The 22,018-nt window shown below is 38.6% G+C and overlaps 2 protein-coding genes and 1 non-coding gene across 7 annotated transcripts; 1 reads left to right on the forward strand and 2 right to left on the reverse strand.

Annotated features, from left to right (window-relative positions):
- Positions 1 to 407: 407 nt before the first annotated feature.
- On the reverse strand, positions 408 to 2,790 carry snai1b (snail family zinc finger 1b). Its single transcript, XM_024293366.2, has 4 exons — positions 2,665 to 2,790; positions 1,927 to 2,029; positions 1,155 to 1,691; positions 408 to 1,024 (listed from the first exon to the last, which is right to left on the reverse strand). The coding sequence occupies exons 2-4, from the start codon at positions 2,006 to 2,008 to the stop codon at positions 843 to 845; spliced, it is 801 nt and encodes a 266-aa protein (XP_024149134.1). The 5' UTR covers positions 2,009 to 2,029; positions 2,665 to 2,790; the 3' UTR covers positions 408 to 842.
- A 5,145-nt stretch (positions 2,791 to 7,935) lies between these two features.
- trnaa-ugc lies at positions 7,936 to 8,007 on the reverse strand. The gene has a single exon. It is a non-coding gene; the product is annotated as a tRNA-Ala (tRNA).
- Positions 8,008 to 12,138: 4,131 nt separating this feature from the next.
- On the forward strand, positions 12,139 to 20,386 carry LOC112158875 (tumor protein p53-inducible nuclear protein 2). Of its 5 annotated transcripts, XM_024292528.2 has the most exons (5): positions 12,140 to 12,422; positions 14,854 to 15,217; positions 16,682 to 16,960; positions 17,060 to 17,216; positions 17,296 to 20,386. In XM_024292528.2, the coding sequence occupies exons 2-5, from the start codon at positions 15,094 to 15,096 to the stop codon at positions 17,561 to 17,563; spliced, it is 828 nt and encodes a 275-aa protein (XP_024148296.1). In that variant the 5' UTR covers positions 12,140 to 12,422; positions 14,854 to 15,093; the 3' UTR covers positions 17,564 to 20,386. The 5 variants fall into 5 exon arrangements, with proteins under 5 accessions (XP_036068652.1, XP_024148296.1, XP_036068651.1 ...); XM_036212759.1 differs by having other exon boundaries at positions 12,139 to 12,422; positions 16,685 to 17,216; XM_036212758.1 differs by having other exon boundaries at positions 16,682 to 17,216.
- Positions 20,387 to 22,018: the final 1,632 nt, after the last annotated feature.

Here is a 22,018-nt window from a genome sequence, read left to right on the forward strand (position 1 = left end):
GGATGCTAAGATGCATCAGTGTGTGTGTGTAGGGGGGGGGTTGGGGACACATTGGTGCCATATGTGGCATGCATTGTCACTAGAGAAAAAAACTGGAATATCCCTCTTAAAACTTGAAATATTTCTCTTTTTTACGCCTAAAATTTGCTCTAAATCGGCCTCTTTGCCCCGCCCCCTCCCAAACCTCTCCACAGTGTGTACTTAAAGCCTGGCAGGTGTGTGCAGGTGTTCCCCCCATCACTCAACATCATACAAACTTATCCCCGCTCTCCCTAACACACATGGAGCCGTGAAACAGGGCACAGCTCTATCTTCCCATTCATAAACTGTCATGCCTGTCCTAATGAACTGTGTGTGTCAGTACAATGACTGTTGAAATATTGCTCAGCACCATAAAAAAAGAAAGCTGACTTTAAAAAAAACTTTATTTACAAATGGCATTAAAGTATACACACCTTAAAAAGTCCATGAAATGCTTTATAAATTGGACGCTGAAGTGTTAAGTAATCGTTTTGGTCAGATTGGAAAATGCGGCCTGGGCGTGACCGCAGCAAAGGGGTGTGCGTCACCTGTCGTGGAGGTTGCACGTCTCTCAGCGCTTAGCCTCCGCTGCACCACGCACAGACAGCTGTCTCAACACCCACACATCATGCATGTATAGTATGGTGAGGAATGACATTCGTGCATACAAACACACCCTAGCAGCTGCAGCGTGGCCAGAGTCCCGGACCGGCCGGCACCAGTCAACTTTCTTGGGGAATTGAGTGAATGTCCAGCTGCCCTCAAAGATTGTTTTGTATCATCTACATCTGTAGGTTCCTCTCTCTGCATAAACTGTGAGTCTATGAGGCGGAGCAGCATCCAGAAGCACCGTGTTTGTGCAGCAGAGACATGCGGCTGAAGGTCCGAGAGCAGGAGCCACACTGGTACTTCTTCACTTCGGAGTGGGTCTGCAAATGTGCGCGCAGGTTGGAGCGGTCGGCAAAGGCCCGGTTGCAGTGTTGACAAGCAAAGGGTCGCTCACCTTTAAAAGAAGAGGAAAAAAATGACTCAGTAACAAATAAAATGTTTAGAAGCACATCAACTAACACCTGCTAGCACAACAGTAGATGCACAGCAGCAAGAAATCAATTTCAAACGTTGTTTATTTGTACCTGTATGTGTGCGGATGTGTCCTCTGAGAAGCCACGGCCTGGAGAAGGCCTTCCCACAGGTGGGGCACACGCAGGGCAGAGTGTGAGAGCGAATGTGCATCTTCAGGGCTCCCAAGCTGGTGTACTTCTTAGAGCAGTGCTTGCAGTGAAAGACCGGGCGGGCGGAAGCCTCACCGGACAAGGAGGGAGTCTGTTGAGCTAAAACAAGCTGGTGTTGGGATATCTGGTGGTGGGAGAGGGATGAGAGGCTGGTGTAGCTTTTATTGCAGTGCAGGCAGTGGTAGATGTGCTGGATGGCATCTGGGCTCGGCGGGTCTGAAGAGCGCCCCCCATCCTCCTCTTCTTCACCACTACTGCTGGAGGAAGAGCTGCTGAGGTCCAGGGGCGTCAGGGGAATAGGAGAGGGCGGTGTGATGGGGGAGACCGGAGCAGGCAGGGGGTCTGTGCTGGTGCAGAACGGGGTGGTGGTGCAGGTCAGAGCAGAGCTGTGGTTCTGGGTAGGAAGTTCAGCCTTTGGAAAACTCTCCGGGACAAAAGCTGAAAGCAAAGAGGAAATTAGGTCAAGAGGGTTCTTACCTAAATTGGATCCAAATCTAATAAAGTACAAGTCATTTTCATTCTTGGGATCTTGTTACAGCCTCCATTCATCACAGGCATGAGTGCAAAGCATTTTCATCAACACCTTTTCCAGCTGGACTTACAAGCTCCTTCCCAAAAAAACTCACTTCCACGCAAAACATTCCATTTATCTTAATAACTCACTAATACTCACCACTTTGGCTCTCCAGGTGATTCTCTCTGTAGTAGGGCTTCTTAGAGGAAAAATATTTCTTGACAAGAAATGATCGAGGCATATTGAGCTCTGATTTATCCAACTGAGTTGAAAAAAGGAGAAGAAATTTCGTGCGTAAAAGTTGGGACGCGCGCCGATGGCTGTGCGTCTTAGTGCACTTTTTGGTCAGGAAACAAACCCCTCAACAAAACCTCAGACAAACGTATTGGAAGTGTTTTTGGAAAAGGTTCCCTCCTCATATAGCGGGCAAAAGCAGCGGAGTGGGTGGGCACGTCTCCGCCCAGGGACACACCCCGCGCGCACAGCGCCGCCACCCCCTCCACCGCAGGTGCCCGGAGCACCAAAAAGGAAAACGACACTTTAATTGTTCATTTCACGCTTATTATCTTTTTTCTTAATGGATTCATGATTAAAAACTTAAATTAAAACAGTTGAATGTGTTAAAACTACAGCAAACGTGGTGAGAAAGACTCACGGGAATAAATCTAAAAGTTGAATGTGTGTGTGATTAAAGCCAAAAACTGTCTCAATATACTTCTAGATGGCAAAACAATGATTTAACAAAACAATACAACTATTTTCCCAAGTGACATGAATGTGTTTGGAAGTGACAACCATCCCATGAGCACGCAGCTTTGATTTACCCAAATCCGTTGTGAGAAAACGCTGTGTGGTCGTGAATATGAGGCTACCGGCCATCAGACAGGAATGTCTCACTCTTCATCGGTGCTGTTTAGCATCGTAAAGCCAGTCTTCTGTGCGCGCTGCAGGCTGATGGGGCTTTACGCACCTGTCCATCGGCGCCATTGTCATGGCATGCCCAAAAGTTCACACGTTATTGGAGCGGTTGTTGACGCCGACGCCGCGCAGGCTGAGGGTCAAGAGGGCAGAAACGACAACAAAAATGCAAGGCAAGCAGATACACTCACTGTAAGGTTTTTGTCCTATCTCTGATTTTCTTAACAACTATCATACTAACATTTTTTTGTGTGTGTATTTAATTATTTATTTTGTTTAAAGATCATCCACTAAAGCTGAAGGAAACTTTGGTTAGGTTATAAGCCATTTTCTGTCTGCAGCAATATCACAAGACCCTTTTGTGACTCTTTCTAGCTCATTTCTAAATGTTTTACTACTTTTTTCTGTTAAAATACAAAAAATGGGTCTGCCTAATATGCCAAGACTGTCTGTTTTCCATGAGTTCAATATAGAGGCACTACAAAACAAGACATGCTAAACACTTCAAGCTAACTGGATTATAGTCTTTAAAAGTGAAATTACCAGTAAGTTTGGTAAAAAAAATTATTTAGCTGTTTTTTCTCTTCTGTCTAAAAAAATTAAAAGCATGCCAATATTACAACAAAAGTTGGTTCACATTTACAGAATTAAAAGTATGCAAGTCTAATTGTTTTCTCTCACAAATATTCATCTCACCAAATCTTTGCAAAAAGAGAGCGCCGTCATGGTCAATTAGAGGTCAGATTAAAATGCTTTCATTTTCTGCTTGATGTTCTTCCTTCTGTTGCAACATCGTAGCATTGACTTTACTCGAATATATAAATATTCAAGACCTTAAAACTGTGTTTCACTTTTTTGAACAATCATGAATTTTGGGAAAAGAAAATGTATAAATATTGTAGGAATTAAATATTTGAACTTATTTTTTCCAGTCATGTTCCATCAGAAGTTTATGGCTTGAGCAAATTTTCTAGCCACCATGTCTGCTTACACCTGTGACAGATGACTGAGTCGTGATCAACAAGACAAACACTGAGGGATCAGAGGTTAAATGAGTTCAGACAGTCGGTCACTAAAGATTTCTCTTGATTATTCTAAGAGAATAAGTATTTATTTGTCCAAAAATGTAAGAATTCAAAATTAAAATGTATAATCTTTCATAAACGGAGCATGTTAGTCTCTAAAATTGAAATAAAAAGTAATGAAATGTTCCAATAAAGTTTTGCTTTTAAAAGATTGTGGTGTACTTTGACAGATCACATGTGTAAACACAAAAATATGTAAACGACACTTTGGTTGAACTACAGATAATAGCCGTGTGTTGAGTTTTGCTTCTTTTCCCAAACTCCAAAGAATAATGACAGTGTAACCTTCCACCTGACTGCATCGCCGTCCCTAACATGTAGGAGGCTGCAGGAGTGAAAACAGCTGATTACACACTGCTGAGTTTGCTCAACCAGAGCCGTTTCCAGACACTGTTACAACAGGTTGGGGTGACCCAATGACACACGGAGAACAAGGAGGCATGAAACGCTTTCTGCGTGGAACAGATGTTCCCTCCTCTGTGGCCTCGCAGATCAGAGGAGCCGAAAACGTCTAAATGCTGTCAGAAGACTGTGCTGTGTGGGCATGACGATAAAAAAAAAACCAAACATATAAATCATGAAAAAATTGTTGATGTTTAGAAAGATTTACTGTTATTTCAAAATGTAAATGTAAAAACACTTTGATTTGAACTGATTTTTAAGGATTTTTCAAAATAAAAGTCTGACTGTAATGTTTCTTGTAGTCATTTCATTGGAAAGCATTAAAACAGTAATGATTTAGTGCATTTTGTGGAAGATCCTCTTTTTTTTTTTTCAAAATCCAGTAAGTCTGCATTTAACAAAATAAAAAGAAATTAAACTGATTTATTTTGCAAATACCGATTCTTGATAAACTAGTAACTTAAACATGTTGTTCTTGCAAAAAACCACACCATGAGCTCATCGGTTTCTGCTGATGCAGCCTAAACTCGAAAAGAAAAAAGATGGAAATAAAAAAACATCCTTTAACTTTATACTTTTCATTGCCTAAATGTTTCATTTTACCAGCAGTGGACAAAATATAGTGAAACTATTTATTCTGGTCTGCCAAACTGGAATCAATCATATTAAATATTATCATTAATGTTTTATTTTCCCTGCAATTGTGGTGGATCTCCATAAATGATGCACCACAAATAACATTTTTAGGTGCAGAAAATTATTCCGCATTCATGTGGATTTTGTTTACGTGTGTTTTCCGAGTCCGATAGTCATTTTTCCCAGCATTTGAACACAGCATTTCTCGTAGTTTGCATTTTTCCCTAAGGGACATGAATCCATAGGGAAAATTGGGGATAAAATTAGATTAAAAGTCACCTTTTTTGTTGTTTTTGTCCAAATTCCATGTTATATATTTCTCTTATGAAGCCCAATGAGGCAAATTTTCTTTGTGATATATGGCTATATAATTAAAACTCATTTGAATTATGAGGCAAATTACCAAACACGTCATCTTACTGTAAAATTTTAGACCCTTCCGTGGCCTACAAGTCAAAAAGTTTGCCCACCTCTGCTCTAAACATTTACCATCTTATGCTTCTCCTCCCAAACACGTACAGACATAGAATAAACCTGTCCTAAAGCAGCGTTTTACATCTAAAAGAACTGGTGCATTGTAAGATTTTGCTTGGCGACACGTAACGACCACTTGGTTGAATTAGCATTCTATGCTTAAGCAAGTTGCTTTTCCACTTTGCACAGCAGCACAAGTATTCATCTCCTTATTGTGAGCATTCGCATGTAAGCAGATCACTATGTATGTGATAAATGTCCTGCTTTGAGTCAAGAGTTTGCATTTGAAACAATCCTCAACTTGCAGTTTAAAGTCAACAGCACCATTCCTCAAGTTAGTGAAGAGCAACAAAGCGATGGAAATCTTGTAAGGGCTCATATCAAGTGGATCCCAGAAAAAAAGGACATTATTTTTACCACGGGTTTGCTTTCTTGCTTGTACATGCAGAATGTGGTCTGAGTGCTGCCCTGCAGTTCAGAGGTCCTGAAGTCCACCAGCAGGAAGATAAGATTATAGCAGAGGAATGCAGAGCTGCCCATCTGAACACCTACTCCTACACATGCTTCGCAGCTTGTGCTCGACTTTTTAGTGGACACAAACACAACCTTGTGGGTGCATCTGAACACACTTTTTTAATGGAGCAGCAAATATGTGACAACTGTGTGTTGTAGCATCCACCCCCTGTGGATGAGGTGGATGCACCAGAGACAGGAGCTCCAACATCATAAAAAAAAGAAGAGGAGTGACTTTGAAGGGTCACATTTTGACCAAAAAAGAGAAAAAAAACAGAAGCAGATGAGTAGACTAAACAAATATGACGTGCTGACCTAGGCAGATCTAAATTCTAACTTATTTAAACTGTTTTTAAATGAAAATAGTTAAAATGCATGTGTTTTCAATGAATTTGTTAAATTCAAAATGACACATTAATCGCAGTTGCTTGACTGAAAAAGTATTCAAATCAGAGTTGGATTTGTATGTTTTGGTTGTTTTTTCTTATCTTTACTCATCAAAACCTTCTTAATATTAGGGTAGGAATACATTCCTCCAACTAGGGGAAACTTTTCACTACTGGATTTCCTTTGATTAAACATCCTACCATTAATCTTGGTGCACAAACAACATTGATAAGACTGTCCATTCTTCGTGTTAATGAGTATATTTTACTTTGCATTAATTATTTTCTTTAATTAAATAATTGTTTTTAATCGTAGGTAATGCTGATTAATTTTTCACCATGGGTTTTATTTTAGCCAACAATTTTTGTTTTGTGTTTTTATTTACTTTTGCTATCATTTCTTTTGCTGTTCCTATCCCTGACATTTCCCAGTGCCTGCTTTGACAATCCTTTTTCATGTTTCTTTTCCTTTTTCAATATGCCTTAAAGGCTGTTTCTCCACTCTAACTGTAAGTTTGAAATGTGACAACACAGTTAGGACAAATAATTGACAATTGAACAGAGACAGTGGTGTCTCCAACAACTGGAAAGTATTTGTTTAATCTTCCCACTTCATCCCTTTTGGGGACATGGGGCTGCTGGAGCCTATCCCACCTGCTTGTGGGAGACAACAGGATATTCCCAAGTCTCTCTCAGTTTTTATCATACTTTGAGCTAATATGTAAGCGTGAGGTGACAAAAAGCTGGTATTGCTTTCACATAACCTTCAGTACAGATTAGGAAAAAAAATCATATGTACACCTTTAAGTTGTTCTATTTAAAGTTTTTGTCTCTATAACCGTCTGCTTATGGTGATAGACTTATCTGATGTATTAATGCACATTTGTATCTCTAGTGCACCACTGTCCAGAAACAGCAATTATAACCAGTCTATAAAATATGGTACTGTTTAAGTTCATTAATTTATTAACTAATTTTATTTTCATGTCGTTTGGGATGCTGGATTGTGCAGTTTATAATCACTTAAATAAGTATAATTTAATTTTTAACATACTTTCACTCTTAGGTTATGATTTTTGACTAATTCATGAAGCAATGATTTCATATATATAGATAATGACAGCCAGGATAACCATGTACACATTGGTTTTTGAGCTTTTGTCAGAACCGTCACAGTTTAGCCTGATTTGCAGACGATACCCTGCTCTACCGCTAGAGGGAGACACAAGACCATCAATTTTAAAAAAAAATCTTTGGTCCAAAATCGCATTAGGCTTTCAAGTGCTGTTTATTCTTAAAATGTTATCTAAGTATGTGCAATTTAAATAATTTAATTACTAAATTCTGCTACAATTAACATGCATTTTTGAGTGTGAGAGCTACAGTCATTTCATTTTTGTTTTAATTTATTTTAATGCTATTTTTTGGCTTCAGAACACATTTTTGTTAAGTTTAATTTGCAGGGTGAGTACAAATGAGAGAGTACTTAGTTTGGTTTAGTCAGGAGGTCTAGTGGATAATGTTTCGTCGGTGCAAATTTAAAAATGTTACATAAGCTCAACTGATATAACATACTGTCGGCTCTAAGCTGGAACATTCAGTTTGTGATAAAGAATACACTCACCAAACAGATTGTAAAAGCCTATTATTGAGCTATTTTCTTTTCTTGTACTAACCCATAAGTCTGTTTTCAGAAAAAGGAATATTTATTCTCAAAATACCAAATTTTCATTGAAAAGAAAAAAGAACCATGCTGGAGATGCCGGGGATTGAACCCGGGGCCTCATACATGCAAAGCATGCGCTCTACCACTGAGCTACATCCCCTTCCGCCGAGACAGGATAAGCGCAACTATACATATATATTCACACAGTCTTGGATGTGAAGGTATTTTTATAATTTGTGGTACACTTATTTGAACTTAGTTTTACCTATTTATGATGTGTACCTATTTGGAAAACGTCACGTTACCTAAATTTGTTGGACTTGTTTATAGGTTCATTCTATAAAAAGAGTCAGAAGTATCACCAAAACTAGCAACACCTTATGAGGTTTTCACCACTATGTTAAAAAATAAGTAGGAAAACACAGATAAATCATACATTTTTTTGTTTGTTTTTCAAATAATAATTCGCTTTTTGTGTCTTTGTCCTATTTTTAGCATCAGATTACGTGTTGCTTTTAGCGCTGCTGTCTCATTTGAGAAGCTCCTCCTCTTCCAAGAAAGCAAAAACATCCAGGTAGAGACGGTGAACTTTGACATGCATTTTTATCGAATCTCGTGTGTTTGAGGGGCATTATCAGACATACAAATACCCCTTTTTATTGAATTTATTTGCCATAAAATGATAATTTTCCCCTAGAGTACATCCTGTTCCCATCATGGACAGGAAATTCAGGGAATTGTGAAATTATGTTTCTTGCAGAGCAGTTAGAAGACTAACTTAAATTGCATATGAAATGTAAAATAAATATTATTCTCCAAGATAAAGGATTTGTATGAGAAAGCAGGGCGCAATCTGTTTAAATAAATATCAGCAAAATAGCTGACGCTCTCTTCTCACAGAATGTCATTTTTTTATATGGGCAACACAATTTTAATTTTGTAACGTGTGCTTTTAGCAGCTATGGTATCACAAGTGCCTCCTTCTGCATCCACTGTCTTATCATCTGCAACCAGGCAGCACAGCTGAAGCAGACAGACCTGCCGATTATACAGCATGAACAAGAAGTAAACACACTCTTTCATCTAAATTACAACAGTTTGGCCTCTCAAATGAAAAAAGCTGAACGACTTGAGAAATTTTCTTTTTCTTCAACCTGTTTCTAATAATTCCCCAAGGGACTTTTACCATCAAGGTATCCTGGTGTTTCCAGCATCAGGAGGCTGCAAGGACGAGCTCCAAATCTAGTGCACAAACAGTACTCACAAAAGCAGATAAATCTGCAGTGTTTGTCCCCATGTCTAGGCCTTCTGTGCCAAATGCAACAATTTTAGAGCTGCATGTTAAAATTGATGATTGGTAACTGTGGTGTGGAGGTAAGAGGAGCCTGCTGTGAACTTTCCCCCAGTTCTCAAACAAGGTTAGGCAACTGAAGGAATCGAAAGAACCAGAACTTTAAAAAAAAATGGCATAAGTTACCTAACATGTATTAAAAGTTATCAAGTGACTACTTTCTTTATGAGATTCCATTAGGAAGTCATAATAAAACAAGTTCCATCAGGTCCTGCGCCTTCCCATGGCTATTTTGAGAGTACAGACATTAACAGAAGCACAGACGAACACACTGTTCTCGCAAAATGTTTGTGTTCATTGTGTCACCGGGGTTTGGATGTCATCCTGCAGGGTGACTGTGCATGGTTCTGTCTGGTTATGTGTTTGTGTTGCTTCCGTAAACTTTAGAGGTCACATCTTTTTATCCTGAGTTGATAAAACAAAAGGTTTGTGTCTCTATCAAACGTATAGTGGAGGTAGGGATTGTCAATCAAGCTTGCATTCAGATGGTGCAGCCTGGTTACATTTCTATGTGTTGAGTAAAAAAATTCCTTTTAATTCAGGATTATCTAGAGCTGCTTTGCTTTTACTTTAAAGAACAGGTTTAGGAGGTCTAAGCAACTGTGACAATTCAGAAGAACAAAAACATAATTGTACACATGCTTTTTCATAAAACACACGTTCTTTCAAAGTTCTTCCAAAGTGTGATATTATCATGCTAATTCACAAAAGTCAGAGATGATGTACAACACATCACAAACATACAGTGTCTGACTTGAACATTTTCACACCCTACCATTAGAATAAAACTGAAAACATGTTAAAGAATGTATACATTCCTGTGCACAACTTGTTTGAATAGCTGCACCCATTTAGAAAACTTGAACCACTAGAAATAAAAATTAAAATGCAAGTTCTTTACAATTTCCTTATTTTGATCACAATTTGAAATACAAGTGAATGTATGGGTAATATATTGATCTAAATATATTTTTCATAGATTTCTATTTTTCAGACTTTCAGCACTAGAATTCTAATCAAATTCAAGAACATACCAGAAATAATGTGGTAACATATAGGTTTTGGCCAAACTCTGGTACAGGCTTGGATATAAGCACATAGGGAAGCTATTATGTTGTAGCAATTTCATAAAATGTTTTAGATATAATTTCCTATATTAAACATCCATCCATCCATCCATCTTCTTAACCGCTTTCTCCCTCTTCGGGGTCGCGGGGGTGCCGGAGCCTAACCCGGCTGCTGATGGGCGAAGGCGGGGTACACCCTGGACAGGTCGCCAGTTCGTCGCAGGGCCTCAATCACACACCCATTCGCTCTCACGTTCACACCTAGGGGCAATTTAGAGTCACCAATTAACCTAGGAAACATGTTTTTGGACGGTGGGAGGAAGCCAGAGTCCCCGGTGAAAACCCACGCTTGCACGGGGAGAACATGCAAACTCCACACAGAAAGGCCCCAAATCCCCCAGCCGGGATTCGAACCGGGGCCTTCTCGCTGTGAGGCGAGAGCGCTAACCACTGCGCCACTGTACAGCCCCTATATTAAACAGCTTTGTTTAATTTTGCATTTACCAAAAAAAAAAAAAAAAAGTTGGAAGTTAAAGCGCGCAATTGCAGGAACCACAGATGACCACTAGGACTGGTTTTTATGTGCACTGGAGCGGTCTAGCTATGACAGATAGCTCAGATTAGTTACGGATAGGCTCTGCTATTGACCTTGCAAAACTCCAAAGTCAATTAGGTTCACGCAATAATTAATATAGGAAGCTCTGTACAGTACTAGTAAACAGGTCTTCGTTCCTCCATGACTTGAATCAAAGTCACAACACTTCTTTTTCTGCGTGACTCGACTTCATACAATGTCTAAGCACTGAACTTTCATTAGGTTTTATGTAGGCTTAAATGTACATATTTGACTGTGTTACACCCATTGTGTTTCAAGTAGGGGAGACTAGCATTGGTTGTCACAATGACATAATGTTTACAACACGGTAAAAACAGCGGAAAATAGGTTTTATTATGAAAAAATGTACCAGACACACTTTATGATTTCCAGTTTAGGTCGTTAATAGCCCCAACTTCACAAAAAAGTGCTGCGGCTGGGCAACTATTTGAAGCCAACGGAACAGACATGCAGCGCCGGAGACACCAGACCGTGGAGGCCAATTCAGACTGGTTGCAGTGGGAGAGCCTCTTGCATTTGTAAAGTTATGTAAAGACTCCTGCGCCGGTCCTATGCCCAGTCCTTCGCCAGTCCTGTGCCCGCATCCTGCACCCAGTTCTATGAACAGTCCTGTGCCAATTCCTGCACTCAGCCAACTGAGCCATCCTTGGTTACTGCAATGCTGGAATAAAAAGAAAAACATTATCTAAAGTGAAGGAACAAGATGCTCAGTTTTTGTCTTCATCGAGGCATAGAAAAAATATGTTTTGGTGAAGGTTGGAGGATGAAGACTATTTTGACGTCAAGCTACAAGTTACACTAGATGTACAAGTAAACATTCCATCTATAAAGGAAATAGAATGTGCAAAGGAATTTTAGTGATTCATCAGTGATCTATGTACAAAAATGCCACAATCTTTAAAAAGAAATTATTTTCAGTACTTGCCTTTTGTTCAAACTAAGCACACAATGTAGTTTTATGCAGTAGCATTTGCCTTATTTCTGATTATAACTTTGTTTTTTTTAACCATTTAGCAGTCAGCTGATCATCAGAAGAGTCAGTGTCAGTTAAATAACCCTTTATCACTGAAACTGGAAGCTGATTATGGATCAGTTTTCCATTTTGGAGCAGGTTAGACTCTCATTCTGCCCAGCCCCCACCCTGTTGCCAAGAAGACCGGATTGTGGCGGGTGTAAATTTCTGATTGGCCGGCGTCGTTGAAGTGGGTGGCAACCGGGGCGTGGCCACGCGCATTGTGATCTCACAATCAGCTGTTTTGTACGTTGTACATTCTGATCCAAGGATCAGCTGGAGGCAGCAATAAACAAGGGAAATCTGCGGCAGGACAACATAGAGCAGAGGAAGGGGAAAAATTGCCGCAGATGTTATGATATAAAGACATCCGTGTAAATTTTTTACACGAAGCCCTTCTTCTGAGAAGAAAGCCTTTTATTTTTGTATAGTGGTGTTTTAACTACCTCATATAAAGGCTATCTAAAGCTATGCTTTAAGAGCTGTGTCTAAAGTGTCGTTTACATCTTAAATAATACTTCAAAGGCAGGTAAGATGATTCTTGTTTTTATTTTATTCTATTTTTACCGTGTTTTGCGTGTATTTTGGGTCATAAAAATAACATTTTTAGCAAACTTCCTGTACCCCATTTATATGCACAGGAAATACGCCTGCAATGTTGTTATAAAACATATACTGCTTTGTCTGTCAGTGACCCTTCACGTATTGTAGGTTGCCGTTGACTGTCGTGAAATTGGTGATGTTCTATAATTAGGACGAGTGTCTAAACGCTTTATCGCCGTCCAAATAAAAAGCCGTATATGGGTCTAATCGGTGTCCTATATTCCGATAAAATGTCTCCAGCCTGCATACAACATACAGCTCTTTCTATTTTTATGACCGATTATATCACATATTGATGTGGAGGCACTGTAAGGATGTCTGTGTTTATCTTATCGCAAACCATTTCTATTTTTAGGCCACTAATAGTTCTTTTTCTCCGTGTAATCGGTGTTTTTTTTCCCTTCTTTGTATAACCAGAAGCCTATCCAGTCGCTGAGCCACAACTGTCATTGCTCTGACCCTTCAGCTGTACAGCTTACACGGATAATTCATGTTTAACCTGGATAACCTGAACAGAAAGTCGTGTCATCTCGGTCAATAATCTAAAACAAAGGTCGTTTATTTAACAACCGATCACTATGATGGGTTTCGGAGGTTAAAGTCTACATATCTCGACTGCTAGCGGCATTTTTTTTTCATGTAAGGATAGCTAATGCTCACAGGAAGTACACGACGGAACATAAAAATGGGAAATAATCGACAGATAAAATAAATGTATGGTTTTAAAAATTCATTTTTTCCACTCTATCCGTGTTTTTTTTTTTTCGGCCGCAAAACAGACTGTCAACCGTCAGCTTCCCTGACGCGAGGTGACGTCAGAGACGTCTTGTTTTGTATTACAGAGACCACACCCACCACGCTCCTCCTAGTCTTTCTCCAGTGGATCACTTACATATAAAAGAATGTCTCACTCCTTTTAAGTCCGACATTACTCACATTTTTTGTGGACTTAACTTTAATATTTTTTTTTCTTTATGTCTGATAAGCAAACTGAGAAGTTAAGTAGATGTAAAAATAAATAAATGCATTAGATAATGGGTGGATTTTAACTTCAAAAAACTCTTATGGAGTAATTTAGGATCCCTATTTGATGCCTGATTTAAAAAAAAAAAAAGAAAGAAAAGAGAGAGCTTAGGAGTTTAGTGTTTGGTGTTATTTATATAGAAGCTAACCAGCATAATTTTGTTCAGTAAGTGATGCATGTCAGACCTGCTGAGTGCATGTGAGTTATGTGGGTGCATGACATCTAACCTGTTGGAGTTGGGATGGAATTACTGATCACATGCCTTTCCTATTTTCTGGCCTGACCAATTAGCATTACAAAATCAGACTAATTAAAATTACATACTAACATATATATTTTGTATTTAACAAATAACATTTAAAGGATAAGATGAAAAACAAACAGCAGAAGCAAGTGGTTGCAATCTCTTGCATGCAAAGTTTTGACACTAATACACACATAAAATATTCCATACATGTGGGGAAATCCTACTTTATCTGAAACACATTTAAGGAGTTATACTTAATTTTAAATGTACAGTATTTGTACTTTTGCCTTTTTAAGAGAAGCAGTTTAAGTAGTTAAACAGTTTAAGTACTAAAACTGATTTTAAATTCTTCAGATCATCTTCAAGTTCACAGACACTCGTTCATTTCTGCTGCTGCTATTGCATTGTTTTCTGCATTGTAACAAGTGCACAGTTTAGTACTTGATTTTGTAAGAGCCTGTCTTTTTTGCGTTACCTCCTTTCACCTCCTCCACCTTCTTCTTCTCTAGCCTGTCCATCTGTCCTCATATTGTGGTTATCTGGGTGAAATGGGGGAAGGGAGAGTTCTTATTGTTCTCCAGATCATTGCTTGCTGTTTTGGGCTCAAGAATAGCTCAACTTTTTCATCCAATGCATTCTTTAGATTAGTATTATTTTCTAAATATATTGTTGTCATATTGTTAATTTTTTTGCAGTAAAATTAATGTTTTTATGCATACAGTAAAAATAAATTCCAGCATCATTTGACAGAATTTTAAACTTGTACAGTACATTTAGCTAAAAAAATGCCTTGTTCTTTGTTATATATGTTTATGCAAAAAGTTACCACTCATGCATGATACTTCAATGCAAGGATTATATAAAAACCCTATATGGCCCTGCATTGAACACTAAAGTCAAACCAAAGCACTAGTGGTGCTATTTTATTTTTTAAACTAAAATGTGTCACATTTCTATTCCTTTCCTAGTAATTTTAAATGATACAAGCTTGTGTCATTTAAGAAACATTGACTAAACTTTGAGTCTTTAAAAACATCTCGATCTCTAAAAATGATCCTAATTTTTCTCTATTTGTTTTTCTTTCAGGCCTTTGTTTCAAACCAAGTGAATCCTTACATTTGCACTACGAAAGCCTCTTGAGTCCTGTTTGTCACACATCTAAGACCAGACAAGAGGTTTAAAAAAAAAAAAAGGAACTCACGAAAACCAAACGGATACCTTCTGAAAACATCAACAAAAAGAAAATTGTAAAAAAAAAAAAGGCAGCTAAAACCATTCAACTCGAAGAAGCACTGGTGCAGTGAGCACTCAACATCACGAGGAGCAATGTTTCAGCGTCTTAGCAACCTGTTGTTCGGTGAAGTGGAGGAGGTGGCAGCTGAGTTAAAGGGTCCTAACCCGTGTCTGACGGAGGCTGATGAGGAGGGATGGATGCTCGTCAACCTGCCTGGTGAGTAAGGGAACGGATGATTTAAAGTCTCACTCCGGCTTGCCGTTTTAGGCAAAATAAAAAAAAATCTGCATCATTTTCAAGGACACCATTTGCAGAGTAGTTTATTAGAGATTCATCTCTAAGTTGTGGGGGGAACTGTTGGTGCAGAGTAAGCCTGTCCCTGCTTTCTGAACTGCATTTGTTTGCGCTCTCTCCCACTAGCTTACAGCCCCTCACAACCTCTACCTAGCATTACTGATGTAACAAAAATGGCAAGCAAAATTAGAGCTAACCAGCTTTACAGTTTTGACCCAGACGCCAACTCGGACAAAAAAATAAGACGTTAATGTATCTATTTACTTGCAAGTGGATTCCAGCCAGCAAGGCTAAGTTTAAAAGTGGTCTGAAAATGTGGCGCCAAATTGAGTTTGTTGGCAGTTTCCATGGTGGCCCCACCGGTGTTTGCCCACGCTGCCTTAAGTGGGCACACCGTGGACTGGTTTGCCACGGTAGCAAGCTTCACTGCCCAGGGTCTAGCAGAGAAATTTAGCCCAGGCCGCCGGTCCCTGGGCAGTGGAGCCAATGTGGGAAAACACAGGTCGGGTCACCACGGAAACTGCTGACAAACCCAATTGGGTCCCACATTTCTGCCCACTTTTAAACCATATGGGTCCCGTGTGGCCTTGCTGGAAAATAGAGCAGAGCATAGAGCGTGAGGTTTGCCATTGTAGGTCTTTCAAACAGCATTTTTAATCTTCTAATTTACAACAATTGGAATAAAGCAATACTCATAAATGTGATTTTTACGATCAATTTTCTTTTACATTTGTCATCAGAAAAATGCTACAAGAACATGTTAAAAATTCAAATTTTCATTGGAGTGGGTCTTTAATGCAAGGATTGAAGTGTGATTTAAACTCGCTGTGGAAACTGGTCAAACTAACACAAAAAGAGTAGAAACAGCAACGGGGACGGTGGAGTGGAGTGAACTGACGTCAGGGCAATGCAGAGCTGATGCTCATCAGTTTGGCTGCTATAACCGAAAGTCCTGTTTGTCGAGGGATGAAAGATGGAGCATACATGTCCTTCAGCTTTGTTTATGACATGATCATGACAAAGATGATGTGTGAAATTTAGTTTGGAGCCAGATCTCGTCTCTCAGCTAGAAAACATTATGGCAGTGACATAATCAGAGTCAGAGGGTCAGCATAATTAATGATGTGACTCTTATGTTTGTTTTTCCTTACCCTCTCCTCCTCCCCTCCTTCAATTAAAAAAAAAAAAAACGCTTACATTCCCCACACTGGTGTGTGTGCGCGTGCGTGTGTATGTGGTTCCGTTAAAATGAAAAATTATCCCGCATGGCTTTTTGTAAAATCTGCCATATGTGCAAATTTTTCTTTTTTTTTTGCATCATCCCTCTATTGCATGAATTTTTTGGTCTTAATTTGACGTCTCTCATAACTGCATTGCGCTACCTAGAAGCAGACTGCAGGATGCAGGTGGATAATAAAACGGGGACTCTTTCTGAACACAACATCGCATCAGAGCATCAAAACGCACACACAAGGACAGAATGCCACCCGCCCAATAAGCGGCGTAGAACACACAAAGGCCGGGGCTCGGCGGACTCTTCCAATGTCCCGCCTGGCTACAGCACAAGCCCAATGCACTTGGGTGCTGCCACACCTGTGAGCCTGCCGAGACAAGTCAGACTATCCACCCCTTCCTCCACCCCATCGATGTCCCCAGATCCTGGGAGTGAGTGTGGGGGGAGCGGGGGTAGAAGTAGGGAAGGCTCGGAGCGAGGCTGCATGGATGAGAGTTGGTTTGTCACCCCTCCCCCCTGTTTCACTGCAGAGGGAGCCACAGCGGAGGCCAGTCCCATGGAAGATCTGCTCATAGAGCACCCCAGCATGTCTGTGTACGTTTCACCCAACAACACGTCCATGGTCTCCACCAGCGACCTGTCTGTGGTGGGGGAGGAATGCGTTCTCAGCCTGGCCAGCAGCGTCAGGTGAGAAAAAGACGACACAAAATAAATCCTTTCAAAGACTCTCGTGAAAAATTCCTAAAATCAGAATTCCTTTTTGCAGCAGAGTGTCTGAGCCAGCCGTCCTCCCAGCTACCCGAAGCACTATGCCCACTAGGGTGACTCGTGCAGGGGCTGCCAACCCCGGAGCTCTGGCTAAGGTCACCCAGGTGGCCAGGGTCCAGCGTTGCAAAGCCCGCATCGATAGACGCCATCTAAGCCGCAACCATATCCAGCGGCAGAATCGCACCAGGGAGCAGGTTCCACGCCACGCGGCCCGTGCCAGAAACACCTTTCTTCACCAGCCCAGCAAGCGTAACTTCTGCCACTAAAGCAGCAACCACGAAGCATTGTTTACCACGAGGGCATTAGCTGTGCACTGTCAACTAAATACACACAAAAAGTTCATCCACATTGACAAATGTGCTTTGATTCCCTCAGTTTATATTAAAATCCCATCTCTAAAACAGCTTCACAGAATATTAAAACATAATCTGAGTTTTGTTGTCTTAGATCAGCTAATAATTGTATTTTGAGGCCCTCCCCATTCCAAAAAAAAAGAAATGTAATCATCTTCATTTATTTTTTGCTTTTTTACACTGAATGCATTTACTCATTAACTATTATGTTAAAAATATTAAGTTTAAAAAGGCAAAATTGGAAGCATTTGAGTGTTTTGACTTAAGCCTAAGTAGTATTTTGCAGTGAATACAATTAAAAATATAATTTCTCTCTAGTTAGAAAAATATTTTATTCAGACTAATTGGAAGTCTACCATAGTGAGAGGAAAACCACTGTGCTTTTGTTATCCCCACATTTTTGCACTTGAAAGATGACACGACGTAAGAGACAGAATTTTCTTCTCTCATCTGTCTTTTTTAGTGATTAAAGCAAGTAGACGATGGTGTGAGAATGTGCAAAAGTTTAAACAAAGCCACAATGAGTCATGACGAAAAACACAAGGTTAGTATAAAGCAGGATGTTTTTGGTGTCAATAACTGCAAAGATAACCTTAGGTTGTAGGTTGAAGTGGGCGCAAAGTGGTATCGATTGCAACTCTGTTTTACATTTTAGCTTATATTTTGATTGCAATACCAACTATTTACAGCAAATGTCAACATAGCTTTTGTTTAATTTTTTTCCAAGCAGCATTTAAAGTCATCAAGTGAGAAGTTAATGATCACAGTCACACAGTGTGGTTTGTTCCCAGCATTTGTCAGTCATGTCAAACCACATCTAATGATACCTGACACCATGTGATTCCCAAACAAGTGTGATATAGTTACACAATCTAATTTGCAAAACGGAGACAGACGTGTTTTTCTGAACATCTCTCATTCATCACTTTCAAGTCATTGATGAATGTCTCATAAATAAAAGTCTCCTTGTTGTCAGCACATTCAGCTTTAACATCGTCCACTTTAAAGATCTATATTACTGATATGTATTCAACAACAAAAAAAAAATAATAGTAATCAATGGTGCTGAAGTGTATAACTAATGTTTTTAAATTAACTGAGACATGGATGTAAGTTTGCACTGTTATATATTTAGTGAGTTACACTTTTAGAGGTGAGTGGTGTGCTTGTTCATTTACTTGTTTGCTTTTACTTTTGTGTTATTGATCCTGATTGTGTGCGTGCAAGAAAAAGTACTGTCACTCTTAGAGACTCTTGTAAAAAAAAAAAAAAAATAATAGTTGATGTGAGTCATTTATTTCTCTTGTAAATATAGCAGACTGATTCATGCTCCGGTAGATGTCAAAGCCTCTCAGGACTGAAGTCCACAATATTGTGTCCAGTGGGACTGATCAGAGTCTGCTCTCTGCCTAGGATAGGTGCTTCTTTTCAAACCAGAAAGGCAGTTAAGTGGCCAAAAATCGTGTCTTTACCCCAACTTAAGTCTCATCAAACTTGGTTGTATCTTTGGAAACAGCATGACACTATGTGCCATAGGCAAACTCCGCCCTCTAGTGGCTCCAACTAGCACAGCACTTAGTGAAAGAATTCCAGTTCCATCTCTTCTGGTTTGTTTTAAGGACAAATATTTGTCTTTATCTACTGCCTATGTTTATTTTTCCCCATATAATTGAATATAATTACTTTATTTCTTCCAAATCACCCTTTTACCTAAAACATAGCTTTTAATATGATTCCAAAAATCACCAGATTTTTTTTTTGCCTGTTTTAAAGGTAACTGTGATGCTCCCTGTCCGATCCTCAAGTGTGATGCATGTGTCTGAGGTGACGAGTGTAGTGTCTGCACACACATGTACGTGTAATGAACTCTGTTTGGTCTACTGCACTTTTCCTGGACTCGCCCTTTAATTTGAATGTGCCTGAAATGTAGAGTTTTTGTTTGTGGGTGAAAGAAAGCATGTAAAAAGGGAGACCAGGGTAATAACAAGAGGTTACAGGTGAATGTGTGTGCACGCAAATTCATAATAATATATATCTCCTGCTGAAAAACTGTTAATTTTTTCCCCTATTTTGCTTTTTTTTTTAATTTCGAAAAACTAAAACCTTTTTTTCGTCATTTTTTGTCATGAAAAAAGTCTAGTTTTAGGAGTGGATGTCATCGGAAGCTGTGAAGATGGATTGATCACCCAATGTGTTGAGCCTCTGTGATGTGTCAGACTTAGAAGGGGACAGAATGAGGCAGGAGACTAATAGTTTTGATGTATATGAAAACGACAAAAATGTATAAAAAAAAAACAACAAATCAGTAGAAATGCTTGTATTTTCTCATATAGTTATAAAAGAGTTGTTCAGCATTTTAAACAAAAAAAGGCAATGAATGTTTGGGGAGTTTCTTGTTGTGCCCTCAGATGATGGCAGCTTAAAACATCTGGGTTTTCACCCGTTTTACATCTGAATTACCCACCTCTCTTGCAATAAAAATGAAATATATACATGTATAAAATTTGGTGTACCTGAAATCTGTAGAACTTGTGCCTTTCACTGTGTTTGCATGGTTTTTGTGTTGCATTTTTCCCTCCTAACAGTTGGATACCTAACCATTGACAGTCAAGATCTATGCAAAGATGGGGGTGTTCCAGCAACCACTCAAAATACACAAGTCTCTGCCCATGAAAAAAAAAGAAAAAAAAATACAATTACCAATACCTACAATAAATACTCAGGTTAACACCTGAATCTTGTGTCATTATTTCATGTAGGAAAGCATTTGGCTAAATGTGATTCAGCGTTTCAATCATACTTACTATATGACTTTTATGCAAAGATAAATACATCTCAGCAGTGACTATATAATAGAATTCATTATGAGTTATGGGGCATAATTTGGCAACTTAAATCAGTTGAAAAAAACTAAAAAAGTAATTTCATTTCCTGGTACTATTTAAACGTACAAATATTACTTTAAATACAGGATTCCAATTGAAATCAGATGTTAAAATAACAATTCTGTATATGCAATTAAAATACTTCTCAACAATTAATATAATTATAATCATAGCTCACAGCAATTCTTTATTGAAACATATTTCTTTATGTTAATCTTTACAGATTTTTTGCAGAATGTATTGCAAAAACATGAGAGCAAACTCAGATGTACAGAACTATTTTATTTGAATTAATTAATGGTTCAACAGTGTGCACTGGTTTAACCAAATCAACATTTAAAAAGTTATTTTGGTCATTTTGACCACCTGCCATTCACTAAGATTTGCCTCCTTAACTATACCTCTCTCACACAAGAGGTACGTCCACAATTCTTTTTAAAAAAAAGAAGGAAAAATTTACTCAAGGAAATAACCCTCTACATAGCGTTCCAATTATATTTAGACTTATATTATACTTTGCATGTGACACAAAGGTTTTACACATAGAGCCCTATGTACATTTATATTTAAAATGAATCGTTAGTATTTAGATTTATATTTAGCATCCAAAAGTAAATATGTTTCAAGTCTCAGTTAACACTTTTATGAGTAATAAATAATTTTAAAATACAATATAAATGCAGCATATAAAAGGGGCAAATGTGGTAAAATTGTCATGCAATTTTGTTGGGTCATTTTTTCCTTCAGGGCCCTATAAAACTGCGAATAAAGGTGAAAATATTAGAAACAATGCAAAAAATTCTCTTCAAACTGTCTTTAAAATTAAATTTAAACTGTAAATATATATTTTAAAGGAAGTGCTCTATGGGTGAACATGGTTTTTGTAGATTACTATTGTTCAAATACGTTCTGTAAAAACTTACTGAATGGAACTTATTTAAAAAACCCAAGATTAAGACAAAGTATTTAATTTTTCCTTCTGATCCAACAAATTAAAAAACTTGTTTTTAAGATTATAGATGTTTTGGATGGCAGTTGAAAATGCATAATTTGTTGGCCATTTTTTTTAATTTTTTTATTATTGCATTTGTTGTGTTTCTGTTTAACACTTCTGTAACAAGAAAGGTATTGATGAATTCTACACCAGGTCTTTTCCTGCTTCCTTTTAAGCTTCTCTTGTCTGCCATTGACAAGGAAACAGGACGTTTTTTATTTATTTAAATGATCTCGAGTAGAAATTTCCACGAGAACTGTTTCAAGATAATTGATACTGTACTATAAATGTTGAGTACCTAATTAAATAATTATCCACAGAACATTTCATACATGTTATTTTGCTTTGTTTTTCTTTCCATAAATCAGCTTTTATGGCACTTGCGGCTCACATAATGATTAAAGGAAGTAGTGAACTTGGTGAGCCGGTGAGGGTGTGGTATTGTTTTACGCAAACATTGTTTGGAACCTGAATCAGGGCAGGATCCTG

Source organism: Oryzias melastigma, linkage group LG7 (assembly GCF_002922805.2).
Source record: "Oryzias melastigma strain HK-1 linkage group LG7, ASM292280v2, whole genome shotgun sequence".
Classification (NCBI taxonomy): domain Eukaryota; kingdom Metazoa; phylum Chordata; class Actinopteri; order Beloniformes; family Adrianichthyidae; genus Oryzias; species Oryzias melastigma.

Bases quoted from the DNA above. Each gene is read 5' to 3' on its own strand.
- snai1b (XM_024293366.2), bottom strand. From the start codon at position 2,008: ATGCCTCGATCATTTCTTGTCAAGAAATATTTTTCCTCTAAGAAGCCC. The intron at 1,692-1,926 runs GTGAGTATTAGT...CTTTGCTTTCAG, and splicing joins TCACCTGGAGAGCCAAAGTG to CTTTTGTCCCGGAGAGTTTT. The intron at 1,025-1,154 runs GTACAAATAAAC...CTTCTTTTAAAG, and splicing joins ACACATCCGCACACATACAG to GTGAGCGACCCTTTGCTTGT.
- LOC112158875 (XM_036212758.1), top strand. From the start codon at position 15,094: ATGTTTCAGCGTCTTAGCAACCTGTTGTTCGGTGAAGTGGAGGAGGTG. The intron at 15,218-16,681 runs GTGAGTAAGGGA...TGCGCTACCTAG, and splicing joins GATGCTCGTCAACCTGCCTG to AAGCAGACTGCAGGATGCAG. The intron at 17,217-17,295 runs GTGAGAAAAAGA...TCCTTTTTGCAG, and splicing joins AGCCTGGCCAGCAGCGTCAG to CAGAGTGTCTGAGCCAGCCG.